Below are 22,786 nucleotides of genomic sequence, written 5' to 3' on the forward strand. Positions count from 1 at the left end.
ACCCTCAAAATAAGCAATTTTTACCAGTACATCTTTAACTCACAAAAATGGTAACTTTGGGACTGGTTATGATGTCAGAAAACAGGTTAAATTGGTGATACCGGTATTTTTTTTTCAAATTAAAAATATGGCTGAAATTGTTTTATTTTGATAAAACACAGTTCTTTATTACAATGACAACAATGACTGATAATTACTTTTGCAAGGTTGAAATTCCAATGATTTGGACAATTTTAAGTTAAATCAACTATCAGTTGATTAATTTGAGTTTCAATTAGTTGTTGATTAAACAATATAATTTGACATTAGGCGTCTCTTTTTCAAAACAAATGTAGAAATAGCATTTTCTTTCTGTGACACTTTGAAGCTGTTACAACGTTCTCGTCACTGTAAACTGCTCCCTTTGCACAATTGTCATTGCACTGGTCTAGAAGGGGAAACGTGAACGGGTAAAGGCACTCTGTACAAGCTTGACACTGTGTGGGACGTTGACACACTCTTATCTACTAACTGTTCTAAATGAAGAAGACTTTACATCTTGCACATCTGTGACTCACATAAGGAATAGTTGCTATAAACACAAATGACTCTTGCTCTTTGTTCTGAATGTTGTACCAGGTCAGCACCGACTGCTGGAGAAAAAGACGTTTTTACACACATGGCCAATAAACCCGATTCACATTTTAAGAGTTAGTGAGATTTTTAAGGATGATTAAGGGCTGCATTTTTACAGCTAATGAAGGTCTTGATTTTAGAAGTAATTGCAGTTTACAGGTAACAACATTAACAGAATCTCCAGCACCTGCCCCAAACTCAAAGGAAATACAGTAGAGCAATAGCATAGCATTCCATCTGTGATATATATATATATATTTTTGTCAGGACAATGTAAGCCCGGATTTTAAAAGTTTGTAGCCGCACTAGCGAAAGCTACCATTTCTAAATTCAAAAAATAAAATAAAATTAAACTATTTACCACTACCCTTTCTATCTTTCTGGATAAATATAGAAGTGTATGTCTGTCTATGACTTTTTTTAAGACCTTTGAATTCCGCATGTAAGCATTAGTGTTAATTTTAAAGATAACTACCGGTATTTTAAAAGAGCGCCGTGCGTCTCCACAGCTGCAGGTTACCAACCCCTGGTCTTGATGCTTTTCATTGCATCCTTTTCTTTTCCTTAAACCACAATGGGTCACTATTTGTGTTTTTTGACTTGTGTGCGATGTGATGTGGTGTGTTACGTCTTGCCGGGTATCCTCTTATCTCTCATAGACTCTCATACCCCTGGAAAGACAACAGGGGAGTTGTATGATTCGTTGTCATTTTCCTCTGGTTGCAAATTAAATCTGGACAAACACTGTCTGCATACAAATAGGAAGAGCAAGTGTGCTTTCTTTTATTTGAAGGCACCCTCTTTTAACTCGAACTTTCCAAGCGCAAACTCCATCTTTAATGTTGAACAGACACACAAACTCATTTAATCCCCATTTTCATGTATACTCGCGGCAGCTTGATTCTGAAGCATAAACTACATTTGAATCTCCCTCCCCCAGCCTTGGTTTGTTTTTCCTACACATATCTGATTTGATTTGGTGTTCAGCAGCGCTGATAATTATGATGAATCTTCCCGCGAGTGTGTGTCTTTCTGGAGCCTGATACTTACATAGTGCTGTTAGTCTTACCTTGAAAAATCTGAGCTTTCATATGGACATTGTGATGTAGTATAGAAAGGTCGAAGCAAATGGCACTGTTCTTTCTTGGGGTAGAAGTAAATTTTTTTTTTTTTGCGCAAACATTACATGTGTAGTCTGTTGCTTAATTGGTACCTTGAAAACTTTCCGTTTTCAGTGTGACACCTAAATTTTAATTCATTTTTTTTCATTGGTTTGTACACTAAATAATTCATTTAGCTTAATAAATTAATGTGTTGTTTTTATATGTACATCATAAAATGTTATGTAATGTAGTGAACAAGAGAACTCCTCATATAAGTGGCTGAAGTTTTTTACTGACATTTGCAGTTGGGGAATACATATACAAAAAAAGCACCTAAAAATATACAGTCTGATTTACTAACAGTTTGCCTGTGCAAATCCTGATGCAAACTTGATTGCTCTCGCAAGCAGATTTGAAGGCAGCTCTAGAAACCGGGCGCACTCATAATTGTTCATTTCTCGCTTTCTGGGAGGAGTTTCCAATGTGATTTATCAACCTTGCGATGAATTGTGACTGCTTATTTTGCATCTTTAAATACTGTGTCTGAAATGCACGTGTGAATGGCATTGCCTTGACTAACCCATTATGAGGAGGCAAAGACAAAATTAGAGGCAAAAAGGAGAATGGATCTTGCCCGTTGATGTAAAGATTTTTAAAATGCCACAAACAAAAATAAATGTTTATATAGCAAGATATGTTGCCTATTGAGGATTGGAGTTTTTCTTAAGCTTCTGAACAATCTCAAGGTAGCTTTGGCGGAGTCACCTGTGACAAAATTTTGATTCTACATTTCTTTGCATCTTGGTCATTTCAGCACAATGTGACAATGGTCTGCTTTTGCCCACCACCGTAGTCGTTTTTGGGTTGTGCTAACCCTAACCCTGAGTTTTAAACACAATATTATGGTGGATTTGCACTCCAGATGAGTTAAATCAAACAAAACAGCATTTTTTTTAAGATGCAGCTGGCTTCACAAAGATTATCAGAGACAGAATTCTCTTTTTTGTAACTCTGTAATGTTTCTTCATCTTCCAGTACCACAATTCCATCACTTCAAATGTAAATTTGCATTTGAGGTGCTCTCCCAAATATCCCATTGTGAACATGCAATTTAGTCCCTGCTAATTGGGAATCTTAGCTCATCAGGCCCTTCTTCATGTCAAAAAGAAATCTAACAATACAAAGTGTGACAGTCAGCACTAATTGTATTTTTACCCATTGAAAGCATGATGGCTGCCTCGCAATAATCAGAGCAATGAATTAGATGCACAATAAAAAAATCATTTCACTCAAACAGTATTTCAATATACTTTTTCAGTTCTCACAGTTTCATATTTTTTATCAAGCTGTTAAAACTGAAGAAGAGCATTATCCATATTGAGACTTTGCGTTTTGTTTGAACTTGATCAAAACTACTGTAGACCTAAAAAATTCACCTTGTACTGCCATGTTTTTAATAAAATTTTGTGTGTTTGTGTGTCTGTGTGCACTCTTGCAGACTCAAGAGCTTCAAAAGAAAGACTTGAGACTGAAAGCGCTGGATGCTTTCTATAAGGAGCAGGTGGCACTACTGGAGAAGAGGGTAAATAAACGCATTAAGAAAGATTCAGAGGTGTCACTTTTATAACCTCTGTAGCAGCAGAGACTAAATTGTGAACTGGTATATTCAGTAAAAAAACGAAACAAAACAAAAAAACAAACGTTAAACACATTTCTGCGTGTGAAGTGTGAAAGATCAGAGATTTTAGTAACAGTCACCCTCTGCAGGGAGTCTTTTTATACGTGTTCATTTCCTTTCATCTGTCTGACATTTGATGGACAGAAAAAAGGTATATTCTCATTGAAGTCTCAGCCTCACCAGGTGCCAACCAATAAGAACCTTTGTATGGCCTTTCCTGGGCAAGTAATTCCTCCAGGTCCTACGTGGAAAAGTCCTTTCAAAACACATTCAGTCGTCTGCATGCCTGTGTTTAAATGCCAGGTTTTGTGATGTAAAAAAGGAGACCTAGATGAATGAGTTAAGAACTTTTTTCACAATATATGTGACCTATAACTGGAAGAACTCAATTGAAAAACAAAAATTCGGAGGGGAAAATAAAATACAAAATAACCTTAGTCTTTCCTGCTTATTTCAGCAAGACGGTTTAGTTTCATAACTACATTCTGCACTTCGTACAACAGCATTTCTTCGTAGTACAAGAGTATGGGTACAAGACTAGATTGCCTGCAGGGCAGACCTGCCTCTGTTTAAAATCTTTGACACATTATGAAGTGTAAAATATGAGCCACCCTGGACTGCTGAACACTAGAAACTGTACATCAAGCAGGAATGGGAAAGAATTCCATCTGCAAAGCTTCAAAAATTAGTGTCCTCAAATCCCAAACTTTAATTGAATATTGTTAAAAGAAAAGGTAATGTAATACGGTGGTAAACATGATCTTGTCCCAGCTTTTTTTGAACATGTTCCAGCCATTACATTCCAAGTTAATTATTTGCAAAAAAAACTAAATACATCAGTTTGAACATTAAATATCTTATATTTATAGTTTGTTCAATTTAAAACAGGTTGAACATGATTTGCAATCCATTGTATTCTGTTTTTATTTGTTTAAGACAACATCCCAACTTTATTGGAATTGGTTTTGTAAGAGGAAGCTTTCATCCTGCTACACTACCCCATTGCCGAGACATGTAAAAAGACAGGATATTGTCTTTACTAAACAGAACTGTTTAACTGGCTATTTAGTACATAACAGAACATTGCTGTCCTGTTTTGGAGAGATGAACAGAACTGTTTGGTAAAGACAGGACAACAATGTCCTGTTATGTACTAAATAGCCAGTACTTGCCATAAACTCATCAATTTTGGAGAGATGTCCAGCTCTTGGTAATGTCCCAGTTGTTGAATAGCGTCTCCACATGGCGATGACTATTTTCATCGCATTGCATGGTATATTTATTCAGATGTGAATTATTTTTACCCTTTTCATGAGCGATACCTATGAACATTGAGATCCCCACTGATGCTGTGAAAGTGCGGCGAACAACTTAAATTGTAACTTGAAAAATGTCAGGAAAAGCCTACTGGAACAGCAAATGTTCGTTGATGTTTTTCAGAGATGCATTAAATCATGGGATATGTGTGCTTACTCCCATTTATTTGACTTTGAATGCAACCGATGTATTCTTAACACAGCCACTTCCCAAGTTATTGGAGATGTGCACACTTGTCCAACAACTTGATTTCAGCTATTTATTTTTCTTTCTACTTTAACCTTATTACGACACAAAAACCTGGCATTTGACCGGGGGTGTGTAAACTTTATATTCATTATATAGTATTTCACTCTCCTGTCCAGCCATTATTAAGGTTACAATTATTTCATTTCATCCCTTTTCCATTACGCCTTCAAACATCTGAAACCCTTTTTTACTTATTTATAGAAATTACATTTGGGCCTTTTTTTTCTCTCCAGCAGATATTCATTATCTTTTATGGTCATGTAAGATGAGGGCATTAATACTAATACAAAAGAGAATGATAGTTACTTAAAATTAAAATGATGTACATAATGTACGGTAGTCTGCGCTCAGGGAGTTGCATTCTATACCACGTGACTTAGGTAGAATGGTATGGTCCACCCAAGACTTGCACAAATTCAGACAACCATGAAAATTCTATGAGCACACCATGATATGTGTCTGAATTTGACTGAACTGGACAGTTGCGGACAAATTATAATAAGTGACTGACACAGGCTTTTTTGATGCGTTGACCCATGAACTAAAGAATTTACAGGCAAACATTGGTTTAGTACATTTAGTAGTTGTAGTACTTTTTCAGTAGTAATTTTTTTCTTTTTCTTTTATTTTACTAGTTTTCTTTTCTAGATAGGAACTGCCCATCCATTTTCCAAACCACTTATCTTTACAAGGGTCACAGGAGTGCTGGATCCTATGCCAGCTAACTTTGGGTGAAAGGTGGACTACACCCTGAACTTTTCACCAGTCAATCGCATGGCACATATGGACACCATCACTGAGTGGGAATCGATCCCATGCTGCCCGCTCCAAAGTCAGGCATGTGTGCCACTACACCATCAGTGACTCTCGAGATTGGAACTACCAAGATCAAATGCGATCCATTTTTTTTTTTAATACTCCGGTTGGCCCCAAAAAAAAAAAAAAAAAAAAAAAAGAAACAGACTTGTGTGTGCATATTTTGTCATGGTTCTCAAGATACGTTGAAATGAACTTGTTTTTGTGCTGTATTACAATCATCAATCTGGAAATCTGAGAAAAAGTACAATTTTCAAGTCTCGCACGATATGAGAAGGCCTTATGTGATGTCAGTGAACCGTAGAGGCGCATTTTTCATGAAAATGTTGAATTCTGATTTCTACGATACCAGAGACTGTTGACTTTAGAAGTTGTATTGTATTTGGTTAATTATGAAGTTGGCATGCACTATCGCATTCCCAAGGAAAAGGAAATCTTTGGCATGTGAGCTTGGTGTCAGATGCGCGACTATTTATGAAAGTCTCATTAGCAACAGGTTTGGTATACAGAAATCCTAGAAGACTGGCAGGCTGGCATATGGGCGCTCCAAGCTGTGTTTGCTGTCAGGCCTCGGATGTTTATTGATAGACCTCTCAGCGGGCGCAGCTATGAAGGACAGAAAGACGTAGAGTGCGAGCACGTCTGCATTTTTCCATGCATTGTATAATCAGGTGTGCCATGTGCACACTGTACAAATGTGTGAAATTCTGTTTCTGTGTGCAGGGCTCAGTATGCGTGCTTTACTGCACCCACATAACGGTTTGGTTTAGTCTGTTTGACTATGCGAAATGTTCTCATTACAGGAGTTCAGCTGTACTGAATCAAAAATGACCTCAGCCTACTCCAGCTGTGCTTATATTGGTATTATATGACTAGTTTTATTCATGTACTACATCGTTTAGAATGCCAGACACATTTTTGAATATTAAAATTCTGGGGGGTTTTTGTATGTTGCGTGGGTGTGGGTGTGTGTGCATGGGTTTGTGTCTGTGTCGGTGGCTATACATCTTGCATATACTTTCAAAAGATCTCTAATATTTTGCCTTCTCAGCTGCTATAGTTTATTGATTAAATATTTGGAGAGGATGCTGGGTGTGTGGAGGCTTAAGCGAGGAAGCTCAGCAGAGAGGCTGCAGTTGTTGTGGATTAGCGCAGTTTTTTTTTAGATTTTTTTTTTTTTTTCCCAACTCCGCACTCCCCAATTCTCCATTATTTAGTAAGTGACAAAAAGCAAAAAAAATCCCAATAGCATTCATCACATACTGTACATCTATCTTAACGTGCCAAAAACATGATTATTTTATTGTGCTGCAAAGTTTATATCAGCACTCTTCACAAACTGACTACTAATGCTTGAACAGAATCTACTGCTAACACAAAATATAGTAAAATATATGGTCCATCAATATTACAGACCACCAGAACTTTTACTAACAATTTAGTCTGCCTGATCTTGTTTTTTTTTTTTTTTCTCTGTAGAATTTTGAACTGTATGAACAGAGCAAGGAAAAATTCCACCAAGCTGCATCCAATACAGAATCAAACGTGAGGTAAGAAAGACTCGTGCGGAGACACACACACACATACACACACAATTTCACTTTCCGTATTAACCCCTCAGGGCTCTGACACACACAGACACGTATGTATACCACACACGGCAGTCGAATAATAAATAAGAATCTGTTCTTTTCCTCATTTTGTAGCCACTTAAATGCCCACATTCTCCTGAGCAAACCTGACTAATATGATAAGTTTTTTTAATTGGCAACTTTAATTAAGCTGAGTTAAAACAATACACTCACTCCCTGTGGTCAATATGTCTCAAAGTGGACCTTTAATGAGCCACGAGCAACAACTTGCAGTTACAGTTTCGACCAGGCTTATCCTCACAGTTAAAGTTTGTGTCAAAATGCCAGTATTGCTTTCTAATGACAAATCACTGTTACTACCAAAGAAGTAACAAAAACAAATTTGACCAATTGAAAGAAGCCCCTTCAAACTGAGGATCTGTCCTGGTCAAAATGGAACTTCTACGGTTTAACACATTCTGTTCTATAAGGTTGTCTGACCTTTTGATTCATACACTCTTCCATTTTCTATCCAACTTGTCCTCACTGGTGTCAGGATACTCTCTGGACTTGTTGCAATATACTCTGTCGAGTGGTGTGAAAGTGTTTTCCCCTTACTGATTTCTTTATTTTAAAAGTTTATTCAAACATCAAAGACAAAATGCAATTTTAAAATGGTTTTTTATTGAGAAAAAAAATCCAAACCTACAGGGTGCTCTGTGAAAACATGTTTGGCGCCTAAACCTAATACGTTGTTGGGCCACCCTTAGCAGCAATACAGTAACTCCAATCAGCCAATTTTGATAACTTCGAATGCGTCTCGTGTGCTGTGGAGGAATTTCGGTGTACTGATCTTTGTACAATCATTATAATTCAGGCACATTGGAGGGTTTTTGAGCATGAACTGTCTTTTAAAGCAATAGTCCGCTGAACAATGAAAAGCCTTAATCCGATAGGTCATGTCATATGTACTGTACTTTGATAATTTGAGGTTAATCCGATATCTTGAAATGGTATTTTTATTGGCAATTAGGAATTTTCATGGGCGCCACCATTTTGGCGAGTCTCATGACTTTAAAAAACAAGAAGTGACGTCTCCTGTGTGCAAACACAATCACGGACAGCGCTGAATTCTCTGATTTATCCTCATATGCTGAAGAAATAGCAGCATCGGTTGATCGGGAAGACAGAGGAATACGTCCAAACAGATTTCAACCTGTGGCTGTAAAAAATGGTGAATATTTGGATGGATTTTCGGATGGGAATGACCTGGAGACTGACTCACTAACTAACCACAGGCGGGCAACGGTCGAACGCCAGTTGTGTGGAAAAATAATTATGGAAACTTTTGACAAAGGTCGTTCAAAGAATAAAATATGAGGAGTACTTGAAGTTTTCAACAAAATGAACAGCCTTTGTGGAGAGGGAGGATTCTGCTGTGTGTTTAAATTAACAGATGGAGAGTATGCCAAAGCTCAACAGAGCCATTGTGGTTTTGAAACTCATCCATCCCCATATCCTTTAAATCGCCACATCCTTTATATTTTCACGCAGGTAGTATGTGATTTGTGTACCTTATGTGCTGACTGTGTTTATGTGATGGCTTTTATTTGACCTTAACTTTAAAGGGCTCCTGTCATGAAATAGATGATTTTTAGTATCTTATTAATGAAAAAACGTCAGCCAATATGGGCCGATGTGTTTTTTTTTTTCACCACAAAACACGATTTTGACGTATACAGCTTTTTGTAACTCCCGCCATGAAAATCCTCTCAGGGATTTGTTTTCGAGAAGAACCAGGAAGTGACGTAGAGGACAGAGGCGCCCCCTAGTGGACTCATTTGTTTCCATTAGTTTTACCTCCGGGAAGGTAGCTCGTTGTTCCTTCGCGTTATCCAAAATGCTGGCTCATTGCATTGCTGGACATTGCTTGAACACTCAGGAGAATGGATTTAGCCTTCATAAGTTTGGAAGAGACCCGGTTCATTGTGATTGCACAGGTGCAGGGGACAAGAGCTTTGTGGGTTCCAAATAACAGGTAGGCAGTAATGCGCCCCGGTTCGACGGTGTTCAACAAGTACTGCGGAGGCTTTGAACATACCCCTAAAAGCAGCACGGCTCGGCGCCATTATATGCCACCACGGCGCAGAAAATCAGTCACACTGGCTGAGACGCTGCGTTCGGTGGTCACTGCTTCTGCGAAGGCTGCGCTTTGGGGACGGGGGCGGCTCTGAAGAACCCAGCCGAGAATGCGTCACTCAGCCGCGTGCACGCGCGCATAAAGCGCCCCGGCTCGACTGTGTTGCTCAGTACTGCGGCATCTGTGAACACCCCCCTACAGCAGGACGGCTTGGCTGTCTCATAAGCCACACCGGCCGGCTCATTCGCAATAGCTCATGTCCGCCGCGGAAGTGTATCGGACGGGGATGCGGTTTGACCGTGATCGCATATCACAGGCATGAGGATTTCGGCAAGTATGGTAACCGATCTTTCGGTTCCGTTGATTTTTGTCCTGGGAAATGGTGGGAAACGATTTTTCGGTTCCCATTTGATAATGCTCATGGGAACCGGTTTTTACATGTACTTCAGAATAAAGCCTTAGCCATATAACAAAGTTTCCTGTTGTGTTTGCAATCTTTCTTTTCTGGTGATTAGCTGCATGTACATGCAACTGCCAAGTGCAGATTGAGCACAAAACTTTATAGATTATAGATTACCGAAAACATAAATTTCAATGCCAACTTTTCAGAAATTTTGTCTGGCTTTAACATTTCAATTTGTGTTATTGAAACACTTAGAGAAAAAGCTTGTTTGTTTCTTTGTTTGCTTGGTGTTTATGACCATACTGAAGAAGCTTTCACTCCAGTTTTACGGGTGAAGGAAGCCAGAGAGAACACCCAACCTCTGGTGAGTGCTGGCCATTCTTTCACACATGACAAACATCCTCTTACCCATTTTGCGCAACCCAATCAGGAACGCACCAGTGTTGAAAGGCCACAAATTTACAGCAAAAGTTTTAGTGCAATTGTGGATCCACAAGCGCTGTTTCACTAAGACACTTACTGAGAGTGAGAGAATCATGACAATTGAATTCCCTGACCAAGGCTGGGTTTTGAACCGGAGCCTCGAAGGTCTGCACAAGTACAAGGCATGCGCCTTTACTACTGATGCAGCCACGACTCATTCCAACTGAAACAGCAAGATGAATATGACCGCATGCATTATGGTTTTGGAATTCTAATAAGTTGCGGAAGTTTCAAGAATCCGGTAGCCTTTCCCATATGAACAACACTGTTATAAATTTACAAACGTGCATGAAACTGGTTTTAGAACATTTATTTATACAGAACTCTGTCTGTGAAAACTTAGCAAATAAATGAAAAACAAACTTAAAATCCTTGATTAAAAACAATCAGTCAAGAGGTGCATTACATGGACCTGGCACCCGGACTAGAATACATGTACGAATAGTGACTACAAGAGATCAACAAAAAATCCAAATAAAATTAGGAACTTCCTATGAGATCATTATGTATTGCTTGGTCAACTTGCTGAACTGTGAACAAAAAATGAGCAGGATTAACATTGTCTCACTCTGTGCCGCGTGTTGAGTCAGACTAAGAAAAACAGAGCACTGTCTGTGTAAAATAGAATCAAATCAAACTTAAAATCCTTGAATCAAAGCTCAGCTGTGATCACGGTCATTGAGATTGATTGATAAATTGCTTGGTGTTAGCTGTACTCTAGATTTTTCCACTTATATGACGGCTTGCCAACTTTATGGGGGGAGGACGCCGGACTACCTGGACAGAACCCCCAACTTTTTGCGAGTTACTGGCAACTCTCTCACACATGACATACACCAAAATTTCCACACCGAGCGCGATCCACATGTATGCCACATTGGTGAAAGGCCAGATATTTCCAGTGACAGCAGCACTGCCACAATCAATGCCACCAGCGCCTTCACTCACTTAGTCACCAAGGCCCCAGTAACAGTGAGGGCAAGAGAATCGTGAAGACCCTGTGACCGAGGCTGGATTTGAACCAGACTCATGTGATCACGGTTATTAAGGACAAAAGGTGCATTTGCCTGCCAGGCTAGAATGAGATACATGCAATTGTACAGTATGTGTAAACAGAACATGGATGCATTTACATTTATGTTAATAACATGTGTAATATATGAGATCAATGAAAAATTAGGAACGTCCTTGGACTAGTTGAACTGGAACTATATAACACGCTTCAGTCATTCGTTAATAACGAATAACAATAACAACAACGGTTATTGTCAATGTCTGATTCGTCTGAAGAGTCACACTCTGACTGTGTGTCAGTGTCCGAGTCAGTGTCACACAGATCAACTAGCAGGTCATTCTCTGCATCACCCTTGCCGGAGATCACTGCTGAGGCCGAGCGTGGTATGAACAGGTCAGGCGATCCTATTTCTGCTGGTAATATTGTCGTAGACTTTTGTGTGACTGTATGTCTGTATCTGCCTCGACTGAGGTCCGGTGACTCTAAGTACAGGCTGACAGTTTTATGCACAAGTTTGGCTTCATAGGTGGGGTCCAGATTTTTTAGGGCTGGGACGTTGATTCTGACCATGAGCAAAGCATTCAGCTTGTTGTTCGACATCCGTAGTCTGCTGTCTGAGAGATGACGTTTAAGTGTGGAGAAACCGCGTTCCACTGTTGAGCTTGAGAAAGACATCACAAGACAGATCTCTATGATCAGCAAGAAATGTGGAAATTTGTCATGATACTGTGAGAAGATTTTCTCCCAGAAAGAGATTTTTCCATTGTAATTGAAGAACTTTTTTACAGCAGTCAGTTCCTTCAACGCCATCTCCATGTTAAACTTGTAAGTGCTGAGAGGCACTTCAAGACATTCCGACAGAATAGGCAAGGTATCTTTTCCGTAGCTTGGATCCTGGCAGTCCCATGTTGTGTTGTCAGCAATTCGCATTGCTTGCAACGCAGGATCCTGGAATGACGTGCAATTAATTATTGCTGGGACAAGATGATTAATGCTGTGTATTATTATTAGCCGGCTTCTCTGTTTTTAACTGTGTGCATGCCCCATTCAATCTACCCATGTTGACGGCTGCCCCATCAGCACACACACTGATCAATTGATCTTTGTACTTCTCAGAAGGTAGGTTTAAATCCGTCAGAAAAGCTGCATCGAATGCTTTCTTTGTACAATCCGCATCTACGCCGCCAAAATCTGTCATCTTCTGACACTTTAAAAACAACTCCGTGGGCTGTCCTCTAATCATGACTTTGCAATATACCAGCTCCTTCTCTTCGTCAGTTTTGCGAGCCTCAGAACCATCCATTTCCCCAGTGAAAACATTAGCAGACAACAAAATATGATGGATGTCATCTTTGACAGCTTTAGCCAAAAAATTGACAAACTTGACACAAGAAAAACGGTCATCTTTCCCTGGCAAAAATGTTAGTCCATTTCGCTTTTGTAGTTCCACTGCAAAAGGGTAGTCACTATATGGTTTTTCACCCATCACCAATGAAAAAGCTGTATTGAAGAGCCGGGTATAGTTTTTCTCATTGCCTTGCCTGATAAAACCTAAGGTTGGATTTGTTGAACCTGCTGTTGCGGCATTAGACACACCACTCGTACTTTGACCACTTTGACTGCATTCGCTTTCAGTTTCATTCGTTTCTCCACAAAACTTTTTTTTTTTGCCCAGTCGTGGAGTGAGCCGCTCTTCACGTGTTTATCTGCATTACCTGTACGTAAGACACCCCGTCAATATAGTTGAGAATTGACTGTAGCGGTGGTCCCGATATGCCTCGCTGCTTTGCTTCGTTCCGTATTGCTGCATGGTGTTCCGAACATATTCTGCACCTCAACTTTATCACCTCACCTTCTTCATTGGTTTCGGCAATAAATTCTTCAGATATAGTCCACTTTTTGAACGTCTTTAGGGACACAGTCTCTTGTCTTTTACGTTTAGCAACCGACATGTTTGACTAGCGTTTGAGTGACCCGGATATGAATAACTCGACCTTGCGCATGCGTAGCGCAGAAGCGGAAACCGGTGCTGTTTGTAAACCACACTGACAAAGCTGGGCGTTTTAATCATTAAAAATAATAAAGGGGTTCATGTAGGTTCGTTTTATACAGATTGTTGTATGTCGTTGAGAACTTGTTTTACATTCCACACATAGGCGAATTTTATCAAAAGTAAGCCCTGAGATCTGGGAAACGGACTTTCTGTTCCGTGTTTTCTCAGGCTGGGTAACGACACGGTAACGGAATGATCCTTTCCGTGAAATGCTCATGCCTGTATTATCTGAATATGGCTCGGTACAATAGTGTAATATTGACCCAATGGCTCGAAACAATAGTGTAATATTGCCCGGGTAACTTCACTCGGTTGTGTGGTGTTCTCCTTTTCGAAAAGAGCTTCCGTGTCAGAAGGGGCGCGTTTGTCTACCATAGTCAGGGTGCACCGCGGGTTTTCATTGGTGAATGTCCGGGTGACGTCACGGACGGAGAATGCAGCCAATATGGTGACCACCTGGCTATCGTAGAATGACACTTCTGCAAATTATTAAATGCAGCCCTTAATATAAATTATTTTATCATGGAGTAGATGGGAAGAAAAATGGCATAGGGGTTATTTTAAAGGAAGAGCTGGCTAAGAATGTCTTGGAGGTGAAAATAGTATCAGATCGAATAATGAGGCTGGAAATTGAGGGTATTATGTATCATGTGATTACCGGCTATGCCCCACAGGTCGGATGTGACCTCGAGTTGAAAGAGAAATTCTGGAAGGACGTGACGAAGTAGTTCTGAGCATCTCAGATAGAGAGTTGTGATTGGTGCAGATTTCAATGGACATGTTGGCGAACATGTAAAACGGGGGCGATGAAGAAGTGATGGGTAAGTATGGCATTCAGCAAAGGAACTTTGAGGGGCAGATGGTGGTGGACTTTGCAAAAAGGATGGAATTGGCAGTGGCAAACACTTATCTCCACTACTTTAGAGTCAGTAATCTCCTTCAGATTACATCGTCTGCACAAAATATAATCCACCTGTGTGCTTCTACCTCCGCTGTTGTAGGTCACTATATGTTCCTCCCTCTTCTGGAAATAAGTGTTCTCTACAACCATCTCCATCCTTTTTGCAAAGTCCACCACCATCTGTCCCTCAAAGTTCCTTTTCTAGATGCCGTACTTACCCATTACTTCTTCATCGCCCCTGTTTCCTTTACCAATATGTCCATTGCAATCTCCACCAATCACAACTCTCTCGTTGTCTGGGATGCTCAGAACTACTTCATCTAGTTCCTTCCAGAATTTCTCTTTCAACTCTAGGTCACATCCTACTTGTGGGGCGTAGCCACTAACCACATTATACATAACACCCTCAATTTCAAATTTTTGTCTCATCACTTGATCTGATACTCTTTTCACCTCCAAGACATTCTTAGCCAGCTCTTCCTTTTAAAATAACCCCTACTCCATTTCTCTTCCCATCTACTCTGTGGTCGAATAATTTAAACCCTGCTCCTAAACATCTAGCCTTACTACCTTTCCACCTGCTCTCTTCGATGCACAGAACATCAACCTTTCTCCTAATCATCATGTCAACCAACTCCTGAGCTTTTCCTGTCATAGTCCCAACATTCAAAGTCCCTACACTCGGTTGTAGGCTCAGTGCATTCCTCTTTTTCTTCTGACGATGGATCCGGTTTCCTCCTCTGTCTCACTGTCTGAAGTCAAATTAGACTAACCCTCTCCTGTTTCAGGTCAGTCAAGATCACGATATGATTTCATTTTTGTTAAATGGCACAATAATGGGAGAGAACTTCTCACAGGATTTTACATTTCCATCGATGTGAAATGTTTACATACATTCCTTACCATCGATTAGCATTACCTGTGAACTGCATGAATTGGGTCTAACGTTTTGGGTAACCTTCCTCAAGCTTCTGAAAGTACTCGACTGGAATTATGGCCCACTCCTCCTGGTAGAACTGGTGTGAATTTGTGAGGTTTGTCGGTTGCCTTGCTCGTGCACGCCTGTTCGGATCTGCCCACAAGTTTTCGGTGGGATTCAGACCAGGGCATTGTCATGGCCACTCCAAGACATGAAATTGTTAAACCCTTTTAACCATTTTGGCAGTATGCTTAGGGTCATTGCCCATTTGCAAGACCCATATGCACCCAAGCTTAAGGCTCCCTTACTGATATCTTGAGATTTTGCTAGAATATCTGCATTTAATGTTCTTCATTCATAATGCAATCTATTTTACGAAGAGCTCCAGTTCCTGCTGCAGCAAAACAGTCGCACAACATGATGCTGCCACCTCCATGCTTCACAGTTGGTATGATATTCTCAGGTCTACAAGCTTACTCCTTGTTTTGGTTTCATGATGTTTATACTTGCGTATAATTATTTGTACAGATCTACATGGCACCTTCAAGTATCTGGTTGCACCCGAGGATGAGCCAGATATGTGGAGCTCCACGATTCATTCTCTGACTTACTGTCCGATCGCTTTTGATTTTCCCATGATTTCAAACAAGGAAGCAGAGTGTTTGAGGTTTGGCCTTAAATACATCCCCAGGTTTGCTGTCAATGGACCTTTCCGACTGGCAACCTTAGGCTCCACCCCCCCTTACCTACAGTTGCCATTTCCCACAATCTTCCAAAAAGACGACTTAATAGAACGGGTTTGAAGTGGATTCTCTTATCGCCCATTCCCGGTAACATTGCGGTATGTTTTTTGCCAAATGCTTCAGACTTGTCCAAGAGGGTTCTACAGAGAGGTCTCAACTATTTCACGCAAGGATATTTACATGGAGTTAAGATTTTGGATGGAGCAGGATGCAATGTCAGAGTTAGTGAAACGTTGGTGATCGATGCAAAAAACATTTGACGCCTCACAAACTTCATATTGAAATCCAACAGGATAAAATAGTGGAATCGTACTGCGTATGTGAAGCAGGGTGAGTACTTTTTACTTGGAAAGATTACAAGTAATATCATTGCACTCTTTATAAGTGAGTGGGTGTATCCATTTGACTTGGCTCGTAATTCAACCCAGTGCTCTGTCTTAAAAGTCCAGTGGGATACAAATAGGCAAATAGACATTTCTCTTGCATGACATCGCATATTTACGTATCACTAACCAGACTCTTCAGCATAAAACATTACACACTTCACTCAGCAGGTCAGTGATACACTAACAAAGTGAAAGTTGTTCTCCAATGAATAAAGCACTGATAATAATGAAATCAAACTCAGAAGTTACTTCTTCCTGACCTTCGAACAAACAGCCTTGTGTTTGTTGATATTGTCCAGGGTTAGTTGTATGTGCGCTCGTCCGCGAGCCTTAATCCATCGTAGACACTTCGTCAACTGTGTTTTAGGCTTCGGAAAATGAATCAACCGGGCCCCTTGTAACCTCGCCGGATATCTTTCATCAGAATTGCACGTTCCCCAAGCGCATCTGAGGACCATTCTGTTTGTAACATTAACTTTTTAAAGCGCACTTGACTGATAACCAGCATTGCTTGTGGGACATGACGACAAGAGGGGCATGTCAAGCCAGGGGTTAAAACAATGCGGCTATTGATTGGCTCTTATTATACAAGTGATTGACAGGTCGGAACAGTCCATTACCACGTCAGTTAATCTATCAGGCACTTCAAAAACCATGACCTTCCCCATATTATTTAAAGACAGTGCTTTTTGTGTATGGAACCTTTTGTCCTTGAAGAAAATAATAAAAATTCTCTTTTTCATAATTGCGGAATTTAATAAAATCAAATAATTTTGATGGGACATAGCATTTATTATGACTTTTTCCATTTTCCCCTTTGCACTAAGAACTACACTAGCCCCTCTTGGATTGGAGGAGTTTTCTGACATCACCGCATCGCCACTCCACAATAGAAAATTTTGCTCTGTGAGTGTGCGTCACACCCTATACCCTAGCAGCGCCAAGACATTCCGTGGTCACACCCGCTCAGCACATAGATAATGAATAGGAAAGCTGCTGCCGGCTTCTGCGTTGTCAAGTCAACTATGAAAACACCTCTGTTTACTTTTTTCTAGCCTGTATTATTTCGAGATTTGCCTGAAACACAGGCGAGGTAGGAGCATGTCGCCAATGAGTGGCTCGAACAAAAACCAAATAATGTGTTTACTGTATAGTCAAAAGTAATCAAGTTAAATGCGGTTTGGAGCTGATAAGAGTATTTAATCAGTCACATAACTGTTCAAAACAGCCTTTATGTAGATGTGATGTGTTTTGTGTCATTCACAATTTTTTTAATTTGGAACTCTTTTCATTTCTCCTCATCTCCCTAAGCTCTTCTATATGGTCCCCAAGTCTGAGGCCTCTGTGTTCTGTCCGCCTCCACCATTACTGCCAGAGATTAAAAATAACAGGGCAGCCCTGTTAATTATGTTTCTAATCTTATTGTTTATATTTTTGGCAGATCAATCACAGGGAACATACAATACATAGAGCAAGAACTACCACTTTTATAGCTTGACAGGCTGTCAGTGAATGTGCTTCACATGTCGTTCCAACTAAAAGTCCCTTCTTTCAAGGCACCAGGACAAATCTTCCAAAGTGTATGATGCACGAGATTAGTCCTTGTATCTATTTAATTCAAATTTGTTTCACGTTGGAGTTATTGATGATAGATTGACATTATGCTGCCTGACTTCAGTGCAGGGAGTGTGGTTTCCCACTCAGTGACATTGTGAATATAAGTGAAAATGGAGAATGTGCCCTGTGAGTGACTCGTGACAAGTCTAGCGTGAAATCTGCCTTTCGCCTGAAGTCAGCTTGGATGGGCTTCACTTCCCCATAAGCCTTAACAGAGTAGTTACTACAGGTATAGAAAATGAATGGATAACATAACATTTATTAAAAAGTCACAAGTGTATGGTAAGGTGCACAAGTTGGTAACATGAATTTAACCAATTTTGATACTAACCAATATCCAATACAATACATGTCGTCACTTTTTTTGGCATCTTATTCCATTTGTGTACCCCAAAATAGCGAAACCTCGCTTCACCATGTTTGCTTTTGTCGCTCTGCACCATTACTGTATTTGACGAGATTCTGTCGATCGCAAGAGTCCTACTGGTTTTATTTTCCATTAGTGTTTTTTCATGAATTCAGGACCGAAACCCTTTCGTGATTTATTGACGAGTTGCAGAACATTGAACTCTATTCTAAAGCTAATTGGAAGCCAGTGTAAAGACCTTAGAAGTGGACAGATATACTCTGACCTCTTTGTTCTGGTCAGAGTTTGAGCTCCATCATTCTGACCTGCAGCTGTTTAATTCATCTTTTTGGGGAGTCCAGTCAGATTAGCATTACAATCGCAAGATTTACTTTACTTGACAGCATGGATGAGCTTCTTTTGGTCTGCTTGACACATACTTGCCTTCAATCTGGATTTGTTCTTCAGATGGTAAAAGGCAGTTTTATTAATTCATTTGTATGACTGTTAAAAGTCAGGTCAGAATCTATCAGAACATCAAGGTTTTGGACTTGGTCTTTGGTTTTTAAAGATAATGAGTCCAGGTACTTACCAACACCAATCCTCTCTTCTTTGTTACACCTATCTGTTTTGTTGTGGTGCTTATCCAGTTATGTTTTAGTGACACAACTCTTCTATTGAACTGTAATCATCTGGAGATACTGCTATCAAAAGCCCCAGAGAGATCCAACAAGACCAGAATTGACACCTTTCCTGAGTCAGTATTCAACCTTATATACAGTAATTTAGCATTTGATAAGAGCAGATTCTGTACTGTGAGGAGTTTGGAAACCTGATTAAAATTAGTCAAAAAGTCAATTTAAGTTCAAGAAATTTCTGAGTTGAGAGATTTGAGATGTCTGTAGCTTGCTAACCTTGAAGCATTCCAGCGTTTTAATTTCTTAGAAGAGGCTACTTTAAAAACTTGAAGAAACTCGCCTGTTTGAAATGAGTAGTTGATTATTTGCTGTAAATCAGCTAGCACAACTTTGCAATAGCTTTAAAAAGGTCAGATGGTATTGAGTCAAGATAGCTTGTTGATGGTTTAAGCTGCTGAGGCATGTTCTCTCGTGTTTTGGTCAACGATATCAAATAGTTTCCTGGGTGGCTTCAGAGGTAGTTTCATTTGATAATTTTCCTGATTTGTGCTGGTATTTGACCTGATGGATTGTATTTTTTTCACTGAAATAACAAGAAAATGCAATGCATTTCTCAGTTGTTAGAAGTTCTGGAGCTATCTGATTTGGGGAGTTGTGAGCTTCTCGACCACAGCAAAAAGAGTGTGAGTACTGTTGAAGTTCTTACTGATGAGTTCAGAAAAGAGCTTGCACTAACTGTTGGTTAAAATTCCAAAGACTTTGTCTGTAGAGGCCATAGTTAATTTGGAGTTTAGTTTTTCTCCACTTCTGCCTTCCTCCACTTTGATTGAGACGTCTTTACCATCATTTTGCTCCTCCATTGTGTTCTTGGTGACCTCAAGATTGACTTAGTTTTTATAGGCGCGACAGCATTCATGACATCTGAGATTTCCCAGGTGAAATTGTACAACAGTTCATCAAATTTTACAGCATTTACAGTTTCTGGCACATCTCTGGTTTCCATAAACTTGTTGCGTATTCTGTATGTACGGTAGTATAGCCTTCCGTATTTGACAAACAGGCCAAAGCACTTCCTTCTTGCTCGGGTGAAAGGCAATGGGGACCATGACATGGCTCATGGGAACTTTAGACATCAAAAGTCTTTTTTTTTTGTTTTTTCAACACAAGATTACAATACAGACCCAACACAAATGAAGAATTTTGGTAAATGTGTGTTTAATAAATGTTTAAATTATTTACCTTTTTTCCCTGAAAATAGGAGTCATAAAGAGAACATAATTTTATCAAGTTTGGCTACAAATAATCACGTCCTCAAACTGCAGTCCTCCCATATTGGTTACGTGACATTCCCCATATAGCGGATGAGAATGCCATACTCAGTGATCAGGGAATAATATTAATACAATAATTGTTGTTTTACGTTTTATTTTCTTCTATTCATGTTCCTGTGAATGCGCAACACAATGTTGTTGTGTGTTCACAGCAACACAAGAAATCCTCATTCTCAAAAGTAAGCCCAAATTGCAAGCCAAGCCCCATCAATCAAATGACGTCAGCACATCAGTGTGCTGTCTTGAGATTTGTGCAACATTTAGATCTAATGTGATTCCAGGTGAAATCTAATTTAGATTTGTGCTATCGTTTTACAAAAATTTGCCGATTAAGATCAAAATAAAATCAGGTGGAATGATTTGAGAGTGTGTGTTGACAAAGCACCTACCAAATGTTTGTGATTGACAATTGAAATAAAATGTAGCGTCATTGATGAAGCTTGTTGACAGCACTGGCTGCAATTTTTTTTTTTTAAATAATCAACACAGTCATAAATATATTTACAAGTAAAAATAATAAAAGCAGAAGCTGACTTGAAAAGCCCATCAATGCCAGAAGGAAATGATCAGTAAAAATCTGCTTCATGCCACATGTGAAATGGGGCCCTTGGACAGCCTTCCGGTTACTCAAACTTGTAGACACAGCTTTACCATCTCTGTAGCTGGAGCCATTTTATCTTCAGGCACCATTATTAATAAGATCCCTTTCCTATCAGGAGGCTTTCGCTTCACTGATGAAGGCCATTTATTTCAAATTAAAGGACAGCTACTTATCTTTGGCAGCTTCGTCCCTTGCAAGAGATAAAGATGGTGCTTTAGTGTCTTCCTTTTTGTTGCAAATTTGATGTGAAAAGTGAGAGGAAAGTAAGAAAACAGGGAACAAAAAAAAGTCACAGGATTAAAAAGAACAAAGATAGGCCATCATCTTTAAAAAATATGTGGGGGGGGGGGCAAACTTATGCTTCCTTTGACTCATCTTTTATCTCACTTCCTTCTGGTTTGACTTAATTTTCCTCTCAGCAATATCGCTAGTGAACAGTGCTGCCAGTTAACATGAAAGAGTAACTTACTTTACTGATTGTTCGAGCCGAACAGTAATTTACTGTATCGATTACTTCAAAGCTAAATAGATTAGAGTACAAGTAACCTTTTATTTACTTTCAACAGCTGCCAAATGGCAGGAATGTCACTTATCCACAATACCAAAAGAGCAATAGCTTAACCGCACCCATTATTTGGTCGTATATGCTTCACAGGTTACTGAATGTCACCAACATGAACCAATAATTTAAATATTAGTGTACACAGTTGAAGCCACATGGCTTCTGCACACACAATACTTAGTCCATGTAATACAGTACTTAAACCAAACACACCATTTTCAAGTACACTTCTCTAAATACTCTTAACTGTTACATAGACAGACAGACTGTAGCCACATTCCATACAGTTTTGTTGGATTTGTGGTTTAAGATTTTGTGGGGTACTTAAATTTGAGAGCGAAGCAGTTAGATTTTTTGGTTGGGGGAAACCAATAGGACCACACTTAATGTTTTATAACCATGATTTCGTCCGACAGTACTCATTTTATTTGCAATACAGAGTTGTTGGTCACCTTTCTTGATTCCATCCCCTAACAACATGTACACACACAGATTGGCTCAACAGTAATGCTTGCTGGTTTGATGAAGTAAGTGTAATCTGATTACTAACCTGGATACGGTGACACATTACATTGCTCATTACTCAAAATGGCAGCCATTTGGAGTAACACATTACAAAGTTCTGGCATCATTGCTAGTGGATTGATGAACTTAACTGTTGTGTGGCTGATGATAACATCCATTGCAGACATGGATGTGGGGTCATTAAAATGCTTGGGCGAGCCCTCCTTTGAATATTAAACCAAAGTAACCTTCAATTTGTATTCCAATTGAGTTTGGAGTCTTGACTATTTTTTTTGTATGTTTGAACTAATTGGATGTTGTCATGTCGCGTGTGTGTGTGGGTTTGTGTATTTTTGTACTACTCATTTACATTAACTGTACAGTATGCACATGTGCTTTGTGGCTACTGTGGGTGTGCACAACAGTGCATAACTGGTTTTCTGTTTCAATCAGTCAGTTTCCATTTGAAAGACGCACCCAGGCAGTCAGCCTGTCATAGTTAACAATCACACAGATAGATGGCCTAAAACCAGTTATCATAGAACCCACATGGCTAATTAAGCATGGCTAATTCAATCTCTCAAAGCAGTTTTTATGCTGTATTTGATCAGAACGATCCTTTCCTCTCAATTAAATGTGATTTAGCACTAATTGCATGATTTGCAGTGGAGCACATACCGTCCACACCATCAGTTTGAAAAAATGAGTTGCCGTGGGCATAAGCAATATTTTCTTTTCATCTTTGTTCAACCTCGATTTATAAAGTACTTGCTTCAACACAAATGATTTTCTTTT

At 39.5% G+C, this 22,786-nt stretch overlaps 1 protein-coding gene across 2 annotated transcripts in view; it reads left to right on the forward strand.

Moving 5' to 3' along the window:
* The window catches only part of chchd6a (coiled-coil-helix-coiled-coil-helix domain containing 6a), a 57,679-nt gene that overhangs the window by 17,498 nt on the left and 17,395 nt on the right, over positions 1–22,786 (forward strand). Inside the window, exons 5-6 of one of the 2 annotated variants that reach the window (XM_061810380.1) lie at positions 3,217–3,300; positions 7,258–7,328. In XM_061810380.1, the coding sequence (XP_061666364.1) occupies positions 3,217–3,300; positions 7,258–7,328 (155 nt within the window). The remainder of the gene's footprint in view (positions 1–3,216; positions 3,301–7,257; positions 7,329–22,786) is intronic. The other variant, XM_061810389.1, reaches the window with a different exon arrangement.

This window comes from Syngnathoides biaculeatus, chromosome 2, assembly GCF_019802595.1.
Source record: "Syngnathoides biaculeatus isolate LvHL_M chromosome 2, ASM1980259v1, whole genome shotgun sequence".
Lineage (NCBI taxonomy): Eukaryota > Metazoa > Chordata > Actinopteri > Syngnathiformes > Syngnathidae > Syngnathoides > Syngnathoides biaculeatus.